Here is a 22,981-nt window from a genome sequence, read left to right on the forward strand (position 1 = left end):
TTCTGCATATTACTTTTTAGATGCCTAAAGAAATTCACCAGGTTGTAAGCATAAACCATGCATTAGAGAAAGGTTAAGTTCTTTGCAGCTCTGAGAATAAGTGATAACCTGCAGGTATTTACATATGCAGAGAGGATCTTTACCTATCATAAGATTTTCAAGTGGCCTTAAAACAACTCACAAAAGGTTGAGAATTGTATTAGCATTCAATTCTACATTTTTGCAAAACTTTAACCTTGCTGTAGGGCTTTCTGAGGCTACACAGAACCCTCCAAGTATTTTACGTGTGTCTGCCAGCCCCTTGTGTTACTCTACAGAACTCTCCCATCCTTTCCTCTCAATGGTGAGTGTCCCCTTCTTCATGTCTCACAGGGAGCGCAGCAGTGAGGCGCCTCCTTCTTAGGAGCTAGCGCCCGTGGAGCAGAGATGGGTTTAGGTTTAAGGGTCTATCATGTATGCATAGGATCTGAGATGCTTTTCCACAGGGTCTGAGGGCTGTCAACAAAATCAAGTCACTGGGCTTTTTCTGCAGGCAGGGAACCTTCTGGGACACAAAAACATTCACCTCAGGAGGAGGCAGAAGAATAGAAGCCGTCCCCAGTGTCGTGATTCACTGAGAGCTTGTTGGGGGCTCAAGTGACCTGAGAGAGAAATGGTCAGTGGCAGAGCCTCACTCTTCCCTTTTCTTTCTCTGGCCGTGCTCTCCACCCACCCAGGAGCAGAGCTCCTCAGGGCGCTTGAGAGCTTCTAGAAAGAAGTGGGAGCAGCAAGGGTCTGGGTGGGGCTCAGGACCAGGGGGTGAAGACACGCAGGTTCCATTCCCCGAGGGAGGAGGAGGAAGTAGACAGGTCCCACCTTGGTGCCTGTGAGGACATCATTGAATGTGGTGGGTTTGGGGATCTGGGGCACAGTGCCCAGCCCTGCCCCAGTGCCCTGGGCTCCCATCTCTGTGGCCGGCACTGACTCAGCAGCTGTGCGGGCTATTGCACTGAAGGCTTCAGTTACTGCCTTCCCCCAGGTCCCTGGCAGTTGGTGGGCAAGCCTCTTGGGCACTCTGGGTGATGAAACTTATCCCAGCAGCAGGAGATGGGACTGTGAATTCTCGAGCCCCCGCCCCCCACCCTCACCTTTCCTCCCTCTCCCCGGGGCTCAAAGTCTGGCAGGAGGAAGTAGGGGCAGCAACTGACTGGGCAGCCTCGTCAGGAAGATGCGGCCACTCCTGCTCCTGGTGGCCTTTCTCCTGTTCCCCAGGGCTCGGGCAGGTGAGTGACTGTTCCTACCCTCAGAAGCCCAACTCCACCCCATAGACTCTGAAGCCAGAACGCCCAGACACTTGCTAGCCCTGTATCACTGGGCAGCTTGCATGAGTCCACAGTTTCTCAGCTTCAGATTCTGACGGCAGAAATTATATCAAGCCTACCTGGAGAGTCGCTATGAGAGTTAAGTGATGGAGTGTACATAAAGCTCTCAGAACCACCCTTGTACATACTACATGCTATATAAATGTGCTCTCTGAACTGAGTTTGCAGCCCCTGTGTCAGAGCCTAGGGGATCAACATACAGCGATAGCGGGCCCATCAGCCCATCTCTAGATCCTTAAATTTATGAGCTGGACTCACAGGGATCTGGAAAGTTCCCTGAGGAAGAAAGTGCCACAGAACTTCAGGGACAGGCCCCTCCAGAGGGCTCTGGGTTTGCCCTCTCCACAGCAGAGAAACCCTCCTGTGAGGGAGGCCGCACCTGGTCCTGCCTTCCAGGCAGGTGGGAGGGCGCTGAGGCTGGATGGAGAGCCAGCAGCACTTCCTGCAGGGTCCGGGAGCTGCCCCCAACTCTGCACCCTGCAGACCCCTTTCTCACCAACCCCCAGCTCACCCTGCCCCTGCAGCATCTCTCCTGCTCCCCAACTTCCAGTCTTTCTGGAGCCACCACGCTGATGCCCACACACCTGCCAGTGCAGAGATAATCCTAGTGCTTCCTCCCAGGGCAGATCATCGGAGGCCGAGAGGCCAGGCCCCATTCCTGCCCCTACATGGCATTTATTCTGATCCGAACTCCAGGAGGTCTGAAAGTTTGTGGGGGGTTCCTGGTGCGTGACGACTTTGTGATGACAGCAGCTCACTGCCTGGGAAGGTGAGGACTTAAGGGACTTCTGGGCACCAGCAAGGCAGATCAGAAGAGCTCATGAGAGGAGTCACTGAAAGCAGGGTTCTAGCCATGAGTGGGTGAAAAAAAAAGACCACGTAGAGCTTGGAGGACAAGAAGCAGGCCAGTGTGAATGGGGGAGGACCTGATCAAAAAGAACAGGAGGGGGAGTTGAAACCTATGCACTAGGGCTGAAATTATGACTTCAAGGTATTTTTGCAATCTCTTGTTGGGGAAGCCAAATTAAAAATCACTATGTCCTCCACCACCTCCAGCTGAAGGCTGGGGAGACCCAGGGCACAAAGTTTGGCCCCATAGCCCTCCTGTCTCTGTTCCCTCGGCTGAGGTCTGGCAACCCTGGGTATTCACTTGACTTGTATTGCGGACCATAGTTCCGTGGTTCAGACCTTACCTCTAGGTTCTCTTCCCTTTGCAGCCAAATGAATGTCATCCTGGGGGCCCACAACGTCAGGACACTGGAAGGCACGCAGCAGCGCGTCCCTGTGCTCAGACCCATCCCCCACCCCGGGTACAGTCCGCAGAGCCACAGCAATGACATCATGTTACTGCAGGTACCGACCCTCTGGTTCTTCAGCTGGGGGGCTCGTTCCCAGCCTGGGGGCTTCCAGTGTCCTGGGATCAGGGATGGCAGAGCCGGGCAGACCCCCAGGGCGGTGGGGGCCTTCCTGTGTCCTGGGATCAGGGAGTGGGGAAGCTGGGCAGACCCCCAGGGCGGTGGCAGGCACGGGATGAGCATAGAATAGACAGTCCCTCAGTGCCTGGGTGCTTCTTATCAGCTGGTGAACAGAGTCCAGCGTAATCAGTTCATGAGGCCGGTGCCTCTGCCTCAGACTCAGAACAGACTCAGGCCTGGGACCCGGTGCACCGTGGCCGGCTGGGGCCTGACTGGTCCGAACACGAGAACAGACACGCTCCACTGTGTGCAGCTGAGGGTGCAGAGGGATAGGGTGTGCAGAAGACGCTTCATGTCATACAACGGCCGAACACAGATCTGTGTGGGGGACCCGAGACAGAAGTCTGCCTTTGTGGTAAGACCACGGCATCTGCCAACACTGACAGGGGACCCTGGGCAGACCGGGCAGTGGGACAGACCATATTCCCATGGCTGCAGTCTGGGGCCTAGATCAGGGGGATGTGGGGGGGGCTTTCCCCCATCCATCCAGTCTCTGGGGTAATAGGAGAAGGACCAGACACACAGGATGTTCATGTGCATTGTTTTCCTGAGGCCGGTGAAGGGGCCTTGACCTGGGTTGGGCTAGAGAAACAACAACAGTCAGGGCTGAAGCCCGGTGATGGGAAAATTCAGAAGCTTTTCTTCTGCACCCCACCACCCTCCCATCTCACACACAGCCAGCACTGGAAGGAGCTCTCCTCAACCCCCGTCTTCTCTGAGGGTTGGGAGAGGGCAACAGGAGTGGGGAGCCCTGGAAAACGGAGTGTCCCTTACCTCCTCTGCCTTTAGGGGGACTCCGGGGGCCCCCTCGTGTGTAACAATGTGGCCCAGGGCATTGTCTTCTATGGAGACAGGATGGGGACCCCTCCAGCATTCTTCACCACAATTTCCAGCTTCCTGCCCTGGATAAGGAGAACAATGAGATGCTTCAAAGAGTGGAGACCAGAGTGACATCCCACGAGACTGACTCTCCTCTGGGGCAGAGCCCAGCTCCAGGGTAGTTCCGAGAGCCTGAATAAACGCCCTAGTCTGGAGTGGAAATGACTGATTTCTAATGTATTCATTAAACATGATTCGTGTATAACAAGTGTGCCAGGACTGAGGGTAAGCTTCATCAGGAAGATGGGGTCTCTTTCTCAGGACAAGTGAATCCTGATTCCTACCGTCCTGGGGTCAGCAGGAGCTTCTTCTCTCCTCCAAGCCATCCATTCCCCTGTGTTCCATTCCACCCACAGCCTGGGGATGGATGGAGGGACCTACGTCTTCCCAGAGTAAGGTTCCTTGCTCTCCAGTCTACCAGAGACGCCCCCTTAGGTACCTGAGAACCACATGCCATTGGCCTGGGAAGGACATAACAAACAAAGGAACGGTTGAAATTCCATATGAGGCTCAATTTAAGAATAAATGTGGCAGTGCAAATCACTGGAAAACAATGCATTTTTAATAGATTGCAATGAAACAAATAGTCATTTGGGGAAAAAAGATAAAATCGGGTCCACATCTCATCATAAACCTAAATAATACCCAAATGGGATCAAAGATCTAAATGAAAATATCAACCATAGGAGACATAGAAGAAAGAAAAAAAATCTACTTTCTTTAAAATATCTAACAAACACCCATATCAAAGCTGTGCTATTCACAATGGCCAAGAGATGGGAGCAACCCAAATGTCTGTGGACAGAGTCTCTAAACCCTTTTCCACAACAACCCACTGTGCTGTAGACCAATGTTCTCATTTCCATGTGATGAGGGTCTCCTTCTGGGTTTATTACTCGACAATTATACAAAACTCCACATAATATGTTGGCTAAAATAACATGACTTTTACTGTAAAGATGAGCCTGTGACTAATATACCAATATTATATTCAAATAATAGATTTCTGAAGTCACATAGTTTAAAACCACGCTTTAACACTTTAGGTAACTATAAAGAATCAACTGGAGGTTCTTCTATATTCATCAAAATGTTAACTGGGTTTCCCTGATGGTCTGGTGCCAGTACAGGGAACAATGGTTCAATCCCTGATCTGGGAAGATCCCACATGGCCGGGAGTATCTAAGTCTGTGCACCTCAGCTACTGAAGCCCACATACTTAAATCCATGCTCTGCAACGAGAGGCCACCACAGTGAGAAGCCTGTGCATTGCAACAAAGAGTAGCCCCTACTCGCCGCAACTAGAGAAAGCCGCGCGTGACAACAAAGAGCCAGTGCAACCAAAAATAAACAAATAAATCTTTAAAAAATGTTAATTACTCCTTGCGTGACATTTCCCACCTGAATTTTCGCAGTCTCCGTAATCCTGAGTAATCACTGAACACACATCAAATCCGACTGATGGATACAAAAATGCTTTGGTAAATTTGATCATATTTTTATAGATATATCTTGCCAGAAGGTCATTTGCCTAATATTCAGTGTGAGTCATTTACCAACAAAATTTTAATCAGTGATGCATCTTTGAAAGTAATCAGTCATTTTTTCCCTTTATTTGTTACCACCCACCCATAGGAATTATGTCTTGCTTGTATGTTCTAGGGGAAAATAATCTCATTATTATATGTTTCCATTGCCAGGTGGAAAGAATACTTGGCGGTGGAAGGGGTAGGAGAGAGCAGTGGAAGAGCCCCCATACAGTCCCTCCTCAGCTCTGTGACGTTTATTTTGAGCCCCAGAGCACCACCCAAGTCAAGACTCAGTCCTCAGAAACTCCCAGTGCAGACCTATCTCCCCACCTAAGGATCTTCCAGCTATTGAGCCCCTTCAAGGCAGCTGCCTGCCTTTAGCAGCCCTGCTGGAAAGGTTCCTACAGACTTCACCAGGCTCACCTTCAGAGGACAATTCTCTTCTTGGCCATCCCAAAAGTCAGGTCCACCACCTCTCACAGCTTAGCACCCTCCCCTATTAAGTAAATCTCAGCAGCAGAAGTTTGGCATGGGTCCGAAGCTTACCTAAGGAAAATATTCCTTGTTGTGTTCTCCACAGGCACTGGACTCTGATCTCTCAAGTACTAGCCAGCCCTCTCTCAATCAGCAGGTATTGTTCTTCTATTTTCTCCCGGTCCCACTGGCCACAGGACCATTCAGCCTGCTGCTCTCAGATCTATCTGGATCCCGTGGCTTGGTCTAGGCTATCCCATCTTTTTCTCTGAAATGAAGTCTGTCTCCCTGGGGCTTTCTAGTCATCCATACACCTCAGTGAATTATAGTGTTTGACTAACTTCAGTTTCTTCTGGAATCTCTGTGTTACTGTGACTTACCAAGTTATTTAAACTCTGTGAGTTCCTTTTTCATCCTTGGTATAAAGAATCCCCACAGAATTCTGAGTATAAAATGACACAGTACACTTAAAAATTTCTTCCAAAGTACCTGGTGTGTAAAAAGATTTCAATAAATATTAATCATCACTTCTCTTTCTTTTACTTCTGTCCCAGCTCTGGAACCACAGGAAGAAATTCACCTCAGGCAGTCTGACAGTCCTTAACTTGGGAGAGCTATCATGTCTAGTGTCCTGTCAGTGTAACTCTCTTCTTCTGAAAAAAATAACACCTCCAGCTCTTCACCTAGTCTCCTAAAGATATTCAGGAGTCCATTCACTCCCCAGGATCCTCTCTTGTGGAAATTCTACTCCAAGTCAAAGACTGGGACCTCCCAGACCAAGCCATAAATTGAGTTTTCTCAAACCTCAGGATCAGGATTAGGGCTGTGGTTTCTGGAAGTAATTCCACAAATATTTCCACTGCGTCCTCCATTCTTCTCAATACGTGAGGTTTGTAGAAAGGCTAGAGAAGGAATGCCCAAGTGGGGGCAGTCACTTTGAACTGGGGCTATTCTTCTCTTGAAAACAAGAACAGATGCCCTCATCAGGCTTCGGATATCTCTCAGTTGTCCCAGATGAGCGAGGATATTACTTCTCACCTCTTTCTCTAGCTCACAAGATGCCCAAAGTTTGGAGAGCAAGGCCTCTCTAGCCTACCTGTACACATGCAGGAGAAGGTAGGAGGAACCTTGGCTCCACCCGGTTGTCGGGGGCTGGATGAAGTCAGGCAGGCTGGTTTGTGATGACTTGTTCCCTCCGCAGCTCCCTCTCCATCCCTTTTCTCTGACAGTCTGTTTGCACAGGTTTTGCCTGCTACCTATTAAGGTGTAAGTGATAAATGAGGTTCAAGACTGACAATGTGATCATGCTCAAGGCTCTTGCATTTATTTATATAAGAATCTCTTGCAAATTCATGGGATACAAAGTAGAATGGTGATTCCCAGGGGCTGGGGGGAAGGGGTAATGGGGGATTACTACTTAACAGGTTAAGAGTTTCAATTTGGGAAGGGGAACCTTTTTTTTAAGATGGATAATAAGACGGTTGCACAGTGATGCTCATGTACTTAATGCCACTGAACTGCACACTTAAAACTGGTTAATAGGTAAATTTTCCATTATGTATATTTTACTACAATTTAAAAAGTAAGCACTGTTTATAATAGCCAGGACATGGAAGCAACCTAGATGCCCATCAGCAGATGAGTGGATAAGGAAGCTGTGGTACATATACACCATGGAATATTACTCAGCCATTAAAAAGAATTCATTTGAACCAGTCCTAATGAGATGTATGAAGCTGGAGCCCATTATACAGAGTGAAGTAAGCCAGAAAGATAAAGAACATTACAGCATACTAACACATATATATGGAATTTAGAAAGATGGTAATGATAACCCTATATGCAAAACAGAAAAAGAGACACAGAAATACAGAACAGACTTTTGAACTCTGTGGGAGAATGTGAGGGTGGGATATTTCAAAAGAACAGCATGTATACTATCTATGGTGAAACAGACCACCAGCCCAGGTGGGATGCATGAGACAAGTGCTCGGGCCTGGTGCACTGGGAAGACCCAGAGGAATCGGGTGGAGAGGGAGGTGGGAGGGGGGATCGGGATGGGGAATACGTGTAAATCTATGGCTGATTTATATCAATGTATGACAAAATAAATAAATAAATAAATAAATAAATAAATAAAATAAAAAGTAAGTTAAAGAAAGAATTTCTTGCAACTCTTCTTAAAAGGTTCTAATAATAGAAGACATTATTTGGAGAAAGTGGGCAGGTACCTCTTCTGCACACAGACAGCATTGTTGGAGTTACTTTCCCTTTAAGAGCACTCTGGTTTCTAGATCAAGGAGAAGAGGCCCCGTGTCTGAATGAAGTCATAGACCCCAGAAGTAGCTCCACCCCAGCATTTCTCATGTGTGAACATAACACAGAAGGAGAAGCTGTAGGAGAGAATGAGCCAGAGGTGCTGTCTGAAGAGAGGCCTGGGCTGGAAATAAAATGATGAGATCTAGGATAGAAAGTAAGGAGGAGTGGGGGAAATCACACCCATTCTTCTATGATATTGAGACTCTATCCTACTTCGAGTTCACTGAGTTTCTTGGTTTTGAACATTAATGCTTCACAGTTTCTCATCAATATTGTGAAATTTTCAACCATTATTTATTCAAAATTTTTAGCTTTTTATTTTCTAGTGGAGTATGCATGCATGGGCATGCTTAGTTGTGTCTGACTCTTTTGCGACCCCATGGACCCAGCTTGCCAGGCTCCTCTGCCAGATTTTAAGGCAAGAATACTGGAATGGGTTGCTATTTCCTCCTCCAGGGGATCTTCCTAACCCAGAGATCAAACCTGCATCTCCTTCATTGGCAGGCAAGGATTCTTTACCACGGAGCCATCAGGGAAGCCCTGTGTTGGAGGAAAGCCGATTAATAATGTGATTTTTTAGGTGCACAGCAGAGTGACTCAGCCATACCTATACACGGATCCCTTCTCTCTCAGACTCCCTCTTTACTTTTTTTTCCTGCTCCTTGCTCTGTCTCCTCTCCTTCTGGGACTCCCTACTTGTAAGTTGCATGTAGTTTCCCACACATCTGATACTCTGTTTTTATTCTTTTTTTGTTCAGTTCACTGGAAAGTCCTAAAGCAATTCCAGATTTGTTAGTGATGACTTCACAGGGGCAGTCAGCTATTCTCCTGGAACAATAGCCAAGCTCAGACACAAGTACCCTCTGCCCTTGGTCCAAGCAGCAGAGCTAGATGTGAGTCAGGTGAGACAGGGGAAGCCGGGGAGAAGGAGAACAGAGAGAAATTGCTGATCAACATTATGTGGATCCACGGGGAACCCTGGAGAAGGGAGGCCTGAGCCACGTGTAGGGTGCAAGTGTAGTCCAAGGTGGAGTCCAAATAGCTCAGAGGAAAGCTGTCTGTCAGAAAACTGTGATGGCACTGCCAAATGCACAGGAAACCAGCTACAGAAATTGTGAAAACTCTCATGGTTCCATGTGACAAGATGCATTAAAATGATAAACACCTGCTTTGGGCTAAAATTAGTTTATCCTCTTTGATTTTCCATACTTCCCCAAACATTGTAAATAATATTTTATAGGTACATTAAAGCCCAATGTGTCAACACACTGGTTTAATAGATTACTACAACACTGCTGAGCATACTTGAGGTTTGCAAATTGGTGGTGGGGAAGAGAGGTAAACCATCAAAGGTAAGAAGCCATGTATCCCCTTTAACTGTCATGTCTGGGGCAGAGAGTGAAAATGAGAAGATACATGTTCCTCCTTACGGGTAAGACGGAGCCAATACATGCGAAGTATCTTAAACATTATGTCCAGTTTGAGATGAGATTCTGAAGTCTTCTCATATCTATATTAAATTATAAAAGAACAAATAAAAGTAATTTAAACTGTTTGTCTGATTGCATGTATTCTAAGTAGAATCATAGCTTGGAACTTGCCCTTAAGGCTGACAATGCTTACACACCCATGTGCAGAGAACTGCATGAGCAAATATGCCTGGTTCCTGACCAGGAACAAGGAGCCTTGGTGGGCAGAACCTTTGCCCACGTCATGGTCTTTCCTGGAACCCACATTACCTGGGCTAGGAGGGACAGGAATGACCCGGAAAACTTAGAATGAACGACGAAGTTTGTTTATCCTCTTGCTGTTACTACCTGCTTCCCAACTACTTTAATATTGGGGTCTTTTAAAGCTTTGAAATATCAACAAGTTGAGAACAATACTGGCTTTATAAGGGCTACCTGGGACTGGGCCATAAAATAATTTTGGGTGCATTTATCTGTCAAACCCATCTTCTCAAACTCTCTATTCTGTCACTACCTTATCTTCCAGGTGCTCTCACTGACACCCCACCTCCACTTCATCCACAGTCTCTGGTCCTCACCCCCATCCCCAACAGTTTGCAGTTACCTGAAACTACCAAGAAGCTAATGGATGGCTAGGCTCTTGCCTAATGTGTTCCAGGAAAGACTTTTGCTTGGTAATTTTGCCTTTATAAAGATAACAACAACAAACCTCTTCAGCTATCCCAAAAAAGTGAAGTTCAACAGAATATAATTGGATAGTTGTTTGCTTTTTGATACCTAATGACAAATTCAAGGCATGGTGGGGTCAGATTTATGGTCTTGGAGGATCAAAATTAGAGGAAGGGGACACCATTTCTGATTAATGCCACCAGCCGCACCCCCTGCCCCAACTCCTTTCTCTGTTCAGAAAGTCCATCCAGGACTTTCTCTAGATGAATTTGGTCGTGCTATCAAGGGCCTAAGAATGCAGCTCCTGTAACACCCTCACCACACAGACTTTTCTGATGAACGCTCATGTCTTGAGAATCAATAGAACCAGGAGCAAATTGGTGGTGCCCGAGCCTGCCCTTTTAAACTCAGGATTGAAAAAACCTGAAAGGAGAACTCGCACGCCGCTTCAGACCTGCTCAGCTTTTCAGAGAAGACACTGTTGCTCCTGTTCTTACTGGCCGATCTCCTAACCCCTGGGGCTGAAGGAGGTAAGTGACTGTCCCTGTCTTCAGTGAAAGTCGTGTAGTCATGTCTGACTCTTTGCAGCCCCATGAACTACACAGTCCATGGAATTCTCCAGGCCAGAATACTGGAGTGGGTAGCCTTTCCCTTCTAAAGGGGATCTTCCCAACCCAGGGATGAACCCAGGTCTCCCGCACTGCAGGCAGATTCTTTACCAGCTGAGCCACAAGGGAAGCCCCTCTGTCCCCAGAGGCCTGGCTTATTCCAGCAGCACCACTTCCCCAGTGCCCCGAGACACTATCGCTATGATGTTTTGTGGAAAGTGACGTACACTGAAATTTAGGCAGATGACTTTTTGACAGGAACTACCCATAAACATAACAGACAAATTTACCAAAGCATATCTGTGTAGAGCCAGTTGGATTTGATACATGTGTATGGATCATTCCATTTCAGATTATGGAAACTGCAAGAATTCAGGTGGGAAATGTAACACTGCAAGGAGCAGTTAACATTTTGATAGATGTAGAACCTCCTAGCTGATTCTGTACAGTTACCTTAAGGTGTTAAAAGCTTGGGTTTAAATTATGTTACCTCAGAAATCCTTTATTTCAATATAATATTGATGCATTAGTCATGGGTTAATCTTCAGGGTAAAAGGCATTTTATTTTAGTCAACATATTGTGTGGAGGTTTGTTTTATTTTAGAGTAACAAACCCAGAAGGAGATTCTCATCACAATGAAAATGAGAACAACGGTCTACAGCACAGTGAGGATTTGTATGGGAAAGGATTTAGGAGTAAGACTCTGGCTGTCCACAGACACTTGGGTTGCTCCCATCTCTTGGCCATTGTGAAAAGTGCAACTTTGATATGGGTGTTTGTTAGATATTTTTAAGAGAGTAAATCTTCTTTTTTCTTTCTCCTAGTACTTGCATGGTTGGATTTTTAACATTTAGATTTTTGATCCCATTTGAGTGTTATCTTGGATTATGGTAAGAAGTATGGACCCAACTGTATCTTTTATCCCCAGTGGTTCTGTTTCGTTTCAATGACACTTATTAAAAGTTTATTGTTTCCTAGTGGTTTAAGAATTATTCACCATATATTGAATTGGGCCTCACATAGAACTTTTGTTTATTGGTTTGCCAGTGTGTTCATTTTTTTTTTCCATTATTTTTATTAGTTGGAGGCTAATCGCTTTACAATATTGTAGTGGTTTTGTCCATACATTGGCATGTGTCAGCCATGGATTTACATGTGTTCCCCATCCCGATACCCCCTCTCACCTTCCTCCCCATCCGATCCCTCTGGGTAAAACTGGAGCTTGCTTAGAATTTCAGTTGTCCCTTTGGTTTGCCTGTCTGTCCGACTCATCCTTCTCACACCAATGGTATGTGGTTTGGGGGTACACTTTAATACCTAGTGTGCAGTCTCTTTAATACTCTAGTGGGTAGAGAATAAAAAGCCTTACTCTGGGGAGAGGTAGGTCCCTCCATTCCTCCCCAGGCTGTGGGTAGAAGGGACATGGAGGAATGGGTGGCTGGGAGCAGGGAAGAAGCTCATGCTGACCCCAGGACAGTAGGAATCGGGATTCACTTGTCCTGGGAAAGAGACCCCATCTTCCTGATGAAGCTCACCCTCAGTTCTGGCACACTTTGTTGTGCACAAATAATGTTTAATGAACACATTAGAAATCAGTTATTTCCACTCCAGATGAGGACGTTTATTAAGGCTCTGGGATATGCTCTGGAGCTGGGTGGGCTCTGCCCCAGAGAAGGAGACTCAGTCTCGTGGGATGTCACTCTGGTCTCCACTCTTTGAAGCGTCTCATTGTTCTCCTTATCCAGGGCAGGAAGCTGGAAATTCTGGTGAAGACTGCTGGAGGGGTCCCCATCCTGTCTCCATAGGAGACAATGCCCTGGGCCACATTGTTACACATGAGGGGGCCCCCAGAGTCCCCCCACAGGCAGAGGAGGGAAGGGACACTCCGTTTTCCAGGACTCCCCACTCCTGTGGCCCTCTCCCAACCCTCAGAGAAGATGGGGGTTGAGGAGAGCTCCTTCCAGTGCTGGCTGTGTGTGAGATGGGAGGGTGGTGGGGTGCAGAAGAAAAGCTTCTGAATTTTCCCATCACTGGGCTTCAGCCCTGACTGTGGTTGCTTCCCCAGCCCCATCCAGGTGAAGGTACCTTCACTGGCCCCAGGAAAACAATGCACATGAACATCCTGTGTGTCTGGTCCTTCTCCTATTCCCCCAGAGACCAGATGGATGGGGAAAAGCCCCCCTCCCCACCCCATGTCACTTTGGTGTGGACCGCAGGCTGTAGCCATGGAGATGGAATCTGTCCCCCTGCCCATTCTGCCCAGGGCCCCCTGTCTCAGGCACTGTCAGCAGACCCTACATTGTCTTACCAGGAAGGTGGACTTCCCCTCTCTTGGGCCCCCTACACAGATCTGCTTTTGGCCAGTGTAGAAATCGAAGCGACTGTGACACTCTCCATCCCTCTGAATTGTCAGCTGCACCTCCTGGAGTGTGACTGCTCTCCTGTTCAGTCCGCTGAGGCCCCAGCCAACCACAGTGCACTGGGTCCAGGGCCCAGCATTTCCTCTGTCTGAGGCAGAGCTACCAGCTTCACGGCTTCATTCTGTCTGACTCTGTACGCCAGCTGGCAGGAAGTGTGCAGGCACTCAGGGACTGTATGCTCACCCCATGCCCACCACCACCCTGGGAGTCAGCCCTGATTCCCCCTCCATGGTCCCAGGACACATGAAGGCCCCCAGGCTGGGAGAAAGTCACCCAGGTGAAGAACCAGAGGGTCCTTACCTGCAGTAACATGATGTCATTCCGGTTGTTCCGCTGATTGTATCTGGGGTGGGGGATGGGTCTGGGAACAGGGATGAGCAGCTGCGTCCATTCAGAAGCGGTGACACTGTGGATCCCCAAGATGACATTTATTTGGCTGCAAAGGAAAGGGAGCCTAGAGGTAGGTTTGAGCTGCAGGAACCATGGTCCCCAATATAGGTCAAGTGACTGCCCAGGGTAGCGAGACCTCAGCTAAGGGAACCAAGAGACAGGAGGGCTCTGGGGCTGAACTCCCTGCCTTAGGTCTCCCCAGCCTTGAGATGGGGGTGGTGGGAAATTCAGTGACCTTAAATTTTGCATCCCCTACAAGAAATTGAGAAAGAGCTTGAATTCACATTTTGAGCCCCATGGTGTACCTTCCATCTCCCCCTCTTATTCTTTCTGATCAGATCCTCCCTTCTCTCCATTCACACAGGCCTTCTCCTGGTCTTTTTTCATCCGTTCATTGCAAGAAAGCTGCCTTCAGTGGCTCCTCTCATGAACTCTTCTGGACCTGCTTTGCAGGTGCCTAGAAGCTCTTTAATGTCTCACCTTCCCAAGCAGCGAGCTGCCGTCACCACAGTCTTCTGGCACCAGGAACCCCCCACAAATGGTCAGACCCGCTGGTGTCAGGGTCTGAATATATGCCATGTAGGGGTGGGAATGGGGCCTGGTCTCTCGGCCTCCGATGATCTGCCCTGGAAGGAAGCACTAGGATTATCTCTGCACTGGCAGGTGTGTGGACACCAGCTTGGTGGCTCCAGAAAGACTGGAAGTTGGGGAGCAGGAGAGATGCTGCAGGGGCAGGGTGAGCTGGTGGTTGGTGAGAATGGGGTCTGCAGGGTGCAGAATTGGGGGCGGCTCCAGGACCCTGCAGGAAGTGCTGCTGGCTCTCCATCCAGCCTCAGCGCCCTCCCACCTGCCTGGAAGGAAGGGCCAGCGGCAGGCTCCCTCACAGGAGAGTTTCTCTGCTGTGGGGATGGCAAACCCAGAGCTTTCTGGAGGGGCCCAAAACCTGAAGTTCTGTGGCACTTTCTTCCTCAGGGAACTTTCCAGATCCCTGTGTGTCCAGCTCATGAATTTAAGGATCTAGAGATGGGCTAATGGGCCCACTATCGTTGTATCTTGATCCGCTAGACTCTGACACAGGGGCTGCAACTCAGTTCAAAGAGCATGTTTATATAGCAGGTAGTATATACAAGGGTGGTTCTGAGAGCTATATGTACACTCTGTTACTTAACTCTCATATTGACTCTCCAGGTAGGCTTGATATAATTTTTGCCGTCAGAATCTGAAGCTGAGAAACTGTGGACTCATGCAAGCTGCCCAGTGATACAGGGCTAGCAAGTGCCTGGGGGTCTGACTTCAGAGTCTATGGGGTGGAGTTGGGCCTGTTCCCTGAGGGTGGGAATGGGCATTCACCTGCCTGAGCCCTGGGGAACAGGAGAAGGGCACCAGGAGCAGGAGTGGCCGCATCTTCCCGGCGAGGCTGCCCAGTCAGTTGCTGCCCCTACTTCCTCCTGCCCGACTTTGAGCCCCGGGGAGAGGGAGGAAAGGTGAGGGTGGGGGGTGGGGGCTCGAGAATTCGCAGTCCCATCTCCTGCTGCTGGGATAAGTTTCATCACCCAGAGCTGCCCAAGAGGCTTGCCCACCAACTGCCAGGGACCTGGGGGAAGGCAGTAACCGAAGCCTTCAGTGCACTAACCCACACAGCTGCTGAGTCAGAGGCGGCCACAGAAATGGGAGCCCAGGGCACTGGAGCAGGGCTGGGCACTGTGCCCCAGAACCCCAAACCCACCACATTCAATGATGTCCTCACAGGCACCAAGGCTGGGACCTGTCTGCTTCCTCCTCCTCCCTCGGGGAATGGAACCTGCGTGTCTTCACCCCCTGGTCCTGAGCCCCACCCAGACCCTTGCTGCTCCCACTTCTTTCTAGAAGCTCTCAAGCGCCCTGAGGAGCTCTGCTCCTGGGTGGGTGGAGAGCACGGCCAGAGAAAGAAAAGGGAAGAGTGAGGCTCTGCCACTGACCATTTCTCTCTCAGGTCACTTGAGCCCCCAACAAACTCTCAGTGCATCATGACACTGGGGATGACTTCTATTTTTCTGCCTCCTCCTGAGGTGAATGTTTTTGTGTCCCAGAAGTTTCCCTGCCTGCAGACAAAGCCCAGTGACTTGATTTTGTTGACAGCCCTCAGACCCTGTGGAAAAACATCTCAGGTCCTATTCATCCATGATAGACCTGTCAACCTAAACCCATCTCTGCTCCATGGGCGCTAGCTCCTAAGAAGGAGGCACCTCACTGCTGTGCTACCTGTGAGACATGAAGAAGGGGACACTCACCATTGAAAGGAAAGGATGGGAGAGTTCTGTAGAGTAACACAAGGGGTTGGAAGACACACATAAAATACTTGGAAGACTCTGTGTTGGCTCAGAAAGCCCTACAATACAGTAAATGTTTGCAAAAATGTCAGAATTGAACACCAATACAGTTCTCAACCTTTTATGGATTGTGATAAGGCCACTTGAAAAATCACATGAAAGTTAAGGATCTTCTCCCCATATACAAATATACACAGCTTGACGCTTTTTCTAAAGCTGCCAAGAACTTAATTCCTTTTCTATCCCATTGTAAATGATTGCAACCTCATGAAACTTCCTTATGCATTTCAAAAAGATATAGGCAGAAAATAGGAAAACAAGCAAAAATGGTATAACTATTTTACTTAGTGCCTTTGGATAATTTTAATTTATTGTTATGTAAGTTTTTTTTTTTACTTTTTTTTCCATTTATTTTTATTAGTTGGAGGCTAATTACTTTACAATATTGTAGTGGTTTTTGCCATAAATTGACATGAATCAGCCATGGATTTACATGTATTCCCCATCCCAATCCCCCCTCCCACCTCCCTCTTCATCCCATCCCTCTGAGTCTTCCCAGTGCACCAGGCCCGAGCACTTGTCTCATGCATCCAACCTGGGCTGGTGATCTGTTTCACCATAGATAATATACATGTTTTGATTCTGTTCTCTTGAAACATCCCACCCTCGCCTTCTTCCACAGAGTCCAAAAGTCTGTTCTGTACATCTCTGTCTCTTTTTCTGCTTTGCATATAGGGTTATCATTACCATCTTTCTAAATTCCATATATATGCGTTAGTATACTGTATTGGTCTTTATCAAGCCTGGCTTACTTCACTCTGTATAATGGGGTCCAGTTTCATCCATCTCATTAGAACTGGTTCAAATGAATTCCTTTTAATGGCTGAGTAATATTCCATAGTGTATATGTACCACAGCTTTCTTATCCATTCATCTGCTGATGGACATCTAGGTTGCTTCCATGTCCTGGCTATTATAAACAGTGCTGCGATGAACATTAGGGTGCATGTGTCTCTTTCAGATCTGGATTCCTCGGCATGTATGCCCAGGAGTGGGATCACTGGGTCATATGGCAGTTCTATTTCCAGTTTTTTAAGAAATCTCCACACTCTTCTCCATAGCGGCTGTACTAGTTTGTATTCTCACCAACAGTGTAAGAGGGTTCCCTTTTCTCCACACCCTCTCCAGCATTTATTGCTTGTAGACTTTTGGATAGCAGCCATTCTGACTGGCGTGAAATGGTACCTCATTGTGGTTTTGATTTGCATTTCTCTAATAATGAGTGATGTTGAGCATCTTTTCATGTGTTTGTTAGCCATCTGTATGTCTTCTTTGGAGAAATGTCTGTTTAGTTCTTTGGCCCATTTTTTGATTGGGTCGTTTATTTTTCTGGAATTGAGCTGCATGAGCTGCTTGTATATTTTTGAGATTAATCCTTTGTTGCTTCATTTGCTATTATTTTCTCCCAATCTGAGGGCTGTCTTTCCACCTTGCTTATAGTTTCCTTTGTTGCGCAAAAGCCTTTAAGATTACTTAGGCCCCATTTGTTTAGTTTTGCTTTTGTTTCCAATATTCTGGGAGGTGGGTCATAGAGGATCCTGCTGTGGTTTATGTTGGAGAGTGTTTTGCCTATGTTCTCCTCTAGGAGTTTTATAGTTTCTGGTCTTACATTTAGATCTTTAATCCATTTTGAGTTTATTTTTGTGTATGGTGTTAGAAAGTGTTCTAGTTTCATTCTTTTACAAGTGGTTGACCAGTTTTCCCAGCACCACTTGTTAAAGAGGTTGTCTTTTTTCCATTGTATATTCTTGCCTCCTTTGTGAGAGATAACGTGTCCATAGGTTTGTGGATTTATCTCTGGGCTTTCTATTCTGTTCCATTGATCTATATTTCTGTCTTTGTGCCAGTACCATACTGTCTTGATGACTGTGGCTTTGTCGTAGAGTCTGAAGTCAGGCAGGTTGATTCCTCCAGTTCCATTCTTCTTTCTCAAGATTACTTTGGCTATTCAAGGTTTTTTGTATTTCCATACAAATTGTGAAATTATTTGTTCTAGTTCTGTGAAAAATACCGTTGGTAGCTTGATAGGGATTGCATTGAATCTATAGATTGCTTTGGGTAGTATACTCATTTTGACAATATTGATTCTTCCAATCCATGAACACGGTATATTTCTCCATCTGTTTGTGTCCTCTTTGATTTCTTTCAATAGTGTTTTATAGTTTTCTATGTATAGGTCTTTTGTTTCTTTAGGTAGATATACTCCTAAGTATTCTATTCTTTTTGTTGCAATGGTGAATGGAATTGTTTCCTTAATTTCTCTTTCTGTTTTCTCATTGTTAGTGTATAGGAATGCAAGGGATTTCTGTGTGTTAATTTTATATCCTGCAACTTTACTATATTCTTTGATTAGCTCTAGTAATTTTCTGGAAGAGTCTTTAGGGTTTTCTATGTAGAGGATCATGTCATCTGCAAAGAGAGAGAGTTTCACTTTTTCTTTTCCTGTCTGGATTCCTTTTACTTCTTTTTCTGCTCTGATGGCTGTGGCCAAAACTTCCAAAACTATGTTGAATAGTAGTGGTGAGAGTGGGCACCCTTGTCTTGTTCCTGATTTCAGAGGAAATGCTTTCATTTTTTCACCATTGAGGGTGATGCTTGCTGTGGTTTTGTCATATATAGCTTCTATTATGTTGAGGTATGTTCCTTCTATTCCTTCTTTCTGGAGAGTTTTTATCACAAATGGACATTGAATTTTGTCAAAGGCTTTCTCTGCATTTATTGAGATAATCATATGGTTTTTATCTTTCATTTGTTAATGTGGTGTATTACATTGATTGATTTTGCAGATATTAAAGAATCCTTGCATTCCTGGGATAAAGCCCACTTGGTCATGATGTATGATATTTTTTAATATGTTGTTGGATTCTGTTTGCTGGAGTTTTCTTAAGGATTTTTGCATCTGTGTTCAGCAGTGACATTGGCCTGTAGTTTTCTTTTATTGTGGCATCTTTGTCTGGTTTTGGAATTAGGGTGATGGTGGCCTCATAGAAAGAGTTTGGAAGTTTACCTTCTGCAATTTTCTGGAAGAGTTTGAGTAAGATGGGTGTTAGCTCTTCTCTAAATTTTTGGTAGAATTCAGCTGTGAAGCCATCTTGTCCTGGGCTTTTGTTTGCTGGAAGATTTCTGATTACAGTTTCGATTTCCTTGCTTGTGATGGGTCTGTTAAGATCTTCTATTTCTTTCTGGTTCCGTTTTGGCAAGTTATACTTTTCTAAGAGTTTCGCCATTTCTTCCAAGTTGTCCATTTTATTGGCATAGAGCTGCTGGTAGTAGTCTCTTATGATCCTTTGTATTTCAGTGTTGTCTGTTGTGATCTCTCCATTTTCATTTCTAATTTTGTTAACTTGGTTCTTCTCCCTTTGTTTCATAATGAGTCTTGCTAATTCTCAATTTTGTTTATTTTTTTAAAAAACCAGCTTTTAGCTTTGTTGATTTTTGCTATGGTCTCTTTTGCATTTATTTCTGCCCTAATTTTTAAGATTTCTTTCCTTCTACTAACCCTGAGGTTCTTCATTTCTTTCTTCTCTAGTTGCTTTAGGTGTAGAGTTATGTTATTTATTTGACTTTTTTCTTGTTTCTTTAGGTAAGCCTGTAATGCTATGAACCTTCCCCTTAGCACTGCTTTTACAGTGTCCCATAGGTTTGGGGTTGTTTTGTTTTCGTTTTCATTCATTTCTATGCATATTTTGATTTCTTTTTTGATTTCTTCTATGATTTGTGGGTTATTCAGAAGTGTGTTATTTAGCCTCCATATGTTTGAGTTTTTAATAATTTTTTTTTCTGTAATTGAGATCTAATCTTACTGCACTGTGGTCAGAAAAGATGACTGGAATGATTTCAATTTTTTTGAATTTCTCAAGGCTAGATTTAGGGGCCAGGATGTGATCTATCCTGGAGAAGGTTCCATGTGCGCTTGAGAAAAAGGTGAAATTGATTGTTTTGAGGTGAAATGTCCTATAGATATCAATTAGGTCTAGCTGGTCCATTGTGTCATTTAAAGTTTGTGTTTCCTTGTTAATTTTCTGTCCAGTTGATCTATCCATAGTTGTGAGTGGGGTATTAAAGTCTCCCACTATTATTGTGTTACTATTAATTTCCTCTTCCATACTCGTTAGCGTTTGCCTTACATATTGTGGTGCTCCTATGTTGGGTGCATATATATTTATAATTGTTATATCTTCTTCTTGGATTGATCCTTTGATCATTATGTAGTGTCCTTCTTTGTCTCTTTTCACTGTTATGTAAGTTTTTTAAGTGTTTATTTTGTCTTTAAAATGTTACTCTAATCTAAACTAAGGGGGAAGTATGAAGAACAGAGAGTCCATGTGAGAAAAGGGAAGTAAAATATGATCCTAATGATCTGGGTATAGAGATGTTCAGGGGGTTTCATTAACAGTGACTAGGATTTCATGCCAATTCTCCCACCAAAACCAACCCCCAAACAAACTTGTTTAAAATGTATGGAAACCTTAAAAGCCTTGAAGAACTCCCGATGCAAGAGTTATTAGTAGGTTAAAACAGAAGGAATAATGGGAATCAAGACAGGTAGCTCTATTTCTCTGAGAGTGTTTGCTAAATCCACAGAACTTGAGCTTCTGTTTGAAGAGCACTTAAATGATGGTGTAGAAATCAAAGATCATGAGGTCTAGACTAGACAGACACGTCTAGTCAAACCCTCCCCACAATAAGCTGTGAACTTAAAAGTCTACATGCTCAAATTAACAAAAAAGAGGTATTGAGTTAGTAACTGCAAATAATTTCTTGAAAGTTTGCAATTACCTGGAATTTTTAATGGACTCTCAAGCCTTGAATTTCTGTTATTGTGCTTATGGATTGTGTTCCAAAGTACCTGGCAGAATCTATGGCAAATCTAGGAGAAATTCACTTATTCAAAATTCGAAATACACCTGAAAAGTTATTTTTCAAGTATAGTGACAAGCATATAGCCAAATACAAATAGCTCAGCAAACACATAAGGATACAAGACTTCATGACTAAGAAATAGTAAATAACAAAAGAGGAAAAAACCCTTTAGTTTTTAGGATAATATTATCAGTATAATAAAATATAGATGTCTCCTTTTACAGCTATTAGCATTTCCCTCATATATTGAGGTACTCCTATGTTGGGTGGATATATATTTACAATTGTTATATTTTCTTCTTCGATTGATCTCTTGATCATTATGCAGTGTCCTACTTTGTCTCTTGTAACAGTCTTTATTTTAAATTTATTTTGTTGGATATGAGTATTGCTACTCCAGCTTTCTTTTGATCTCCACTTGCATGGAACAACTTTTTCCATCCCCTCACTTTCAGTTTTTATGTGTGCCTATATCTGATGTGGGTCTTCTGTAGACAGCACATATATGGGCTTTATTTTTGTATCCATTCAGCAAGTCTGTGTCTTTGTTGGAGCATTTAATGCTTTTATAGTTAAGGTAACTATTGATACATATGTTATTGCCATCTTGTTAATTATTTCGGATTTGTTCTGGTAGATCTTTTTCCTTCCCTCCCTCTTTGGTTTTCTCTTCTTGTGATTTGATGATTATGTTTAGTATCATGTTTGGATTTGTGTGTGTGTGTGTGTGTGTCTACTATAGGTTTGGTTCCTGTGAAGTTTTGATATATAATATTGTTTTAAGTTGCTGATCTCTTAATTTCAAATGCATTTCCAATATCCTGCATTCCAATATCTCCTCTTTTCATTATTGCTGGTTTGGATACCATATTTGTGTGTAGATGATTTCCTATCTTTGCTGAATGTTTGTCTTAACTGGTGAGCTTTCCCATTCGTACTTTTCTTGTTTCTAGTTGTGGCCTTTTATTCCGCCTAGAGAAATTCCTTTAGCATTTGTTGTAAGGATGGATTGGTGGCATTGAATTCTCACAGCTTTTCCTTGTCTGTAAAGCTTTTGATTTCTCCATCAAATCTGAATGAGAGCCTTGCTGAGTAGAGTATTCTTGGTGACAGGTTTTCCCCTTTCAAAATCAATTAATTAATTAATTCATTAACTTTACTTTACAACATTGTATTGGTTTTGCCATACATTGACTTGAATCCGCCATGGGTATACATGTGTTCCCCATCTTGAACCCCCCCTCCACCTCCCCCCCATCACATCCCTCGGGGTCATCCCAGTGCACCAGCCCAGAGCATCCTGTATCATGCATCCAACCTGGACTGGCAATTTGTTTCACGTATGATAATTTGCATGTTTCAATGCCATTCTCCCATATCATCCCACCCTCCCCCTCTCCCACAGAGTCCAAAAGACTGTTCAATACTTCTGTGTCTCTCTTGCTGTCTCACATACAGGGTTATCATTACCCTATTTCTAAATTCCATATATATGCATTAGTATACTGTATTGGTGTTTTTCTTTCTGGCTTACTTCACTCTGTATAAAGGTTCAAGTTTCATCCACCTCATTAGAACTGATTCAAATGCATTCTTTTTAATGTCTGAGTAATATTCCATTGTGTATATGTACCACAGCTTTCTTATCCATTCATGTGTCAATGGATATCTAGGTTGCTTCCATGTCCTGGCTATTATAAACAGTGCTGCGATGAACATTAGGGTACATGTGTCTCTTTCAGTTCTGGTTTCCTAGGTGTGTATGCCCAGCAGCGGGATTGCTGGGCCATATAGCAGTTCTATTTCCAGTTTTTTAAGAAATCTCCACACTGTTCTCCATAGTGGCTGCACTAGTTTGCATTCCCACCAACAGTGTAAGAGGGTTCCCTTTTCTCCACACCCTCTCCAGCATTTATTGCTTGTAGACTTTTGGATAGCAGCCATTCTGACTGGTGTGAAATGGTACCTCATTGTGGTTTTGATTTGCATTTCTCTGATAATGAGTGATGTTGAGCATCTTTTCATGTGTTTGTTAGCCATCTGTATGTCTTCTTTGGAGAAATGTCTGTTGGCCCATCTTTTGACTGGGTCATTTATTTTTCTGGAATTGAGCTGCATGAGCTGCTTGTATATTTTTCAGAGTAATTCTTTGTCC

The 22,981-nt window shown here is 44.9% G+C and overlaps 1 protein-coding gene and 2 pseudogenes across 1 annotated transcript; 2 read left to right on the top strand and 1 right to left on the bottom strand.

Annotated features, from left to right (window-relative positions):
* The first annotated feature begins 1,177 nt into the window (after positions 1–1,177).
* LOC122454927 (cathepsin G-like) lies at positions 1,178–3,787 on the top strand. Its single transcript, XM_043489591.1, has 5 exons — positions 1,178–1,262; positions 1,983–2,130; positions 2,579–2,714; positions 2,940–3,191; positions 3,626–3,787. Exons 1-5 carry the CDS (start codon positions 1,208–1,210, stop codon positions 3,785–3,787), a joined length of 753 nt encoding a protein of 250 aa, XP_043345526.1. The 5' UTR covers positions 1,178–1,207.
* Positions 3,788–12,480: 8,693 nt separating this feature from the next.
* On the bottom strand, positions 12,481–14,420 carry LOC122454928 (annotated as a pseudogene).
* Positions 14,421–14,932: 512 nt separating this feature from the next.
* The window catches only part of LOC122454929, a 30,315-nt pseudogene continuing 22,266 nt past the window's right edge, over positions 14,933–22,981 (top strand).

This window comes from Cervus canadensis, chromosome 17 (genome assembly GCF_019320065.1).
Source record: "Cervus canadensis isolate Bull #8, Minnesota chromosome 17, ASM1932006v1, whole genome shotgun sequence".
Taxonomy (NCBI): Eukaryota; Metazoa; Chordata; class Mammalia; order Artiodactyla; family Cervidae; genus Cervus; species Cervus canadensis.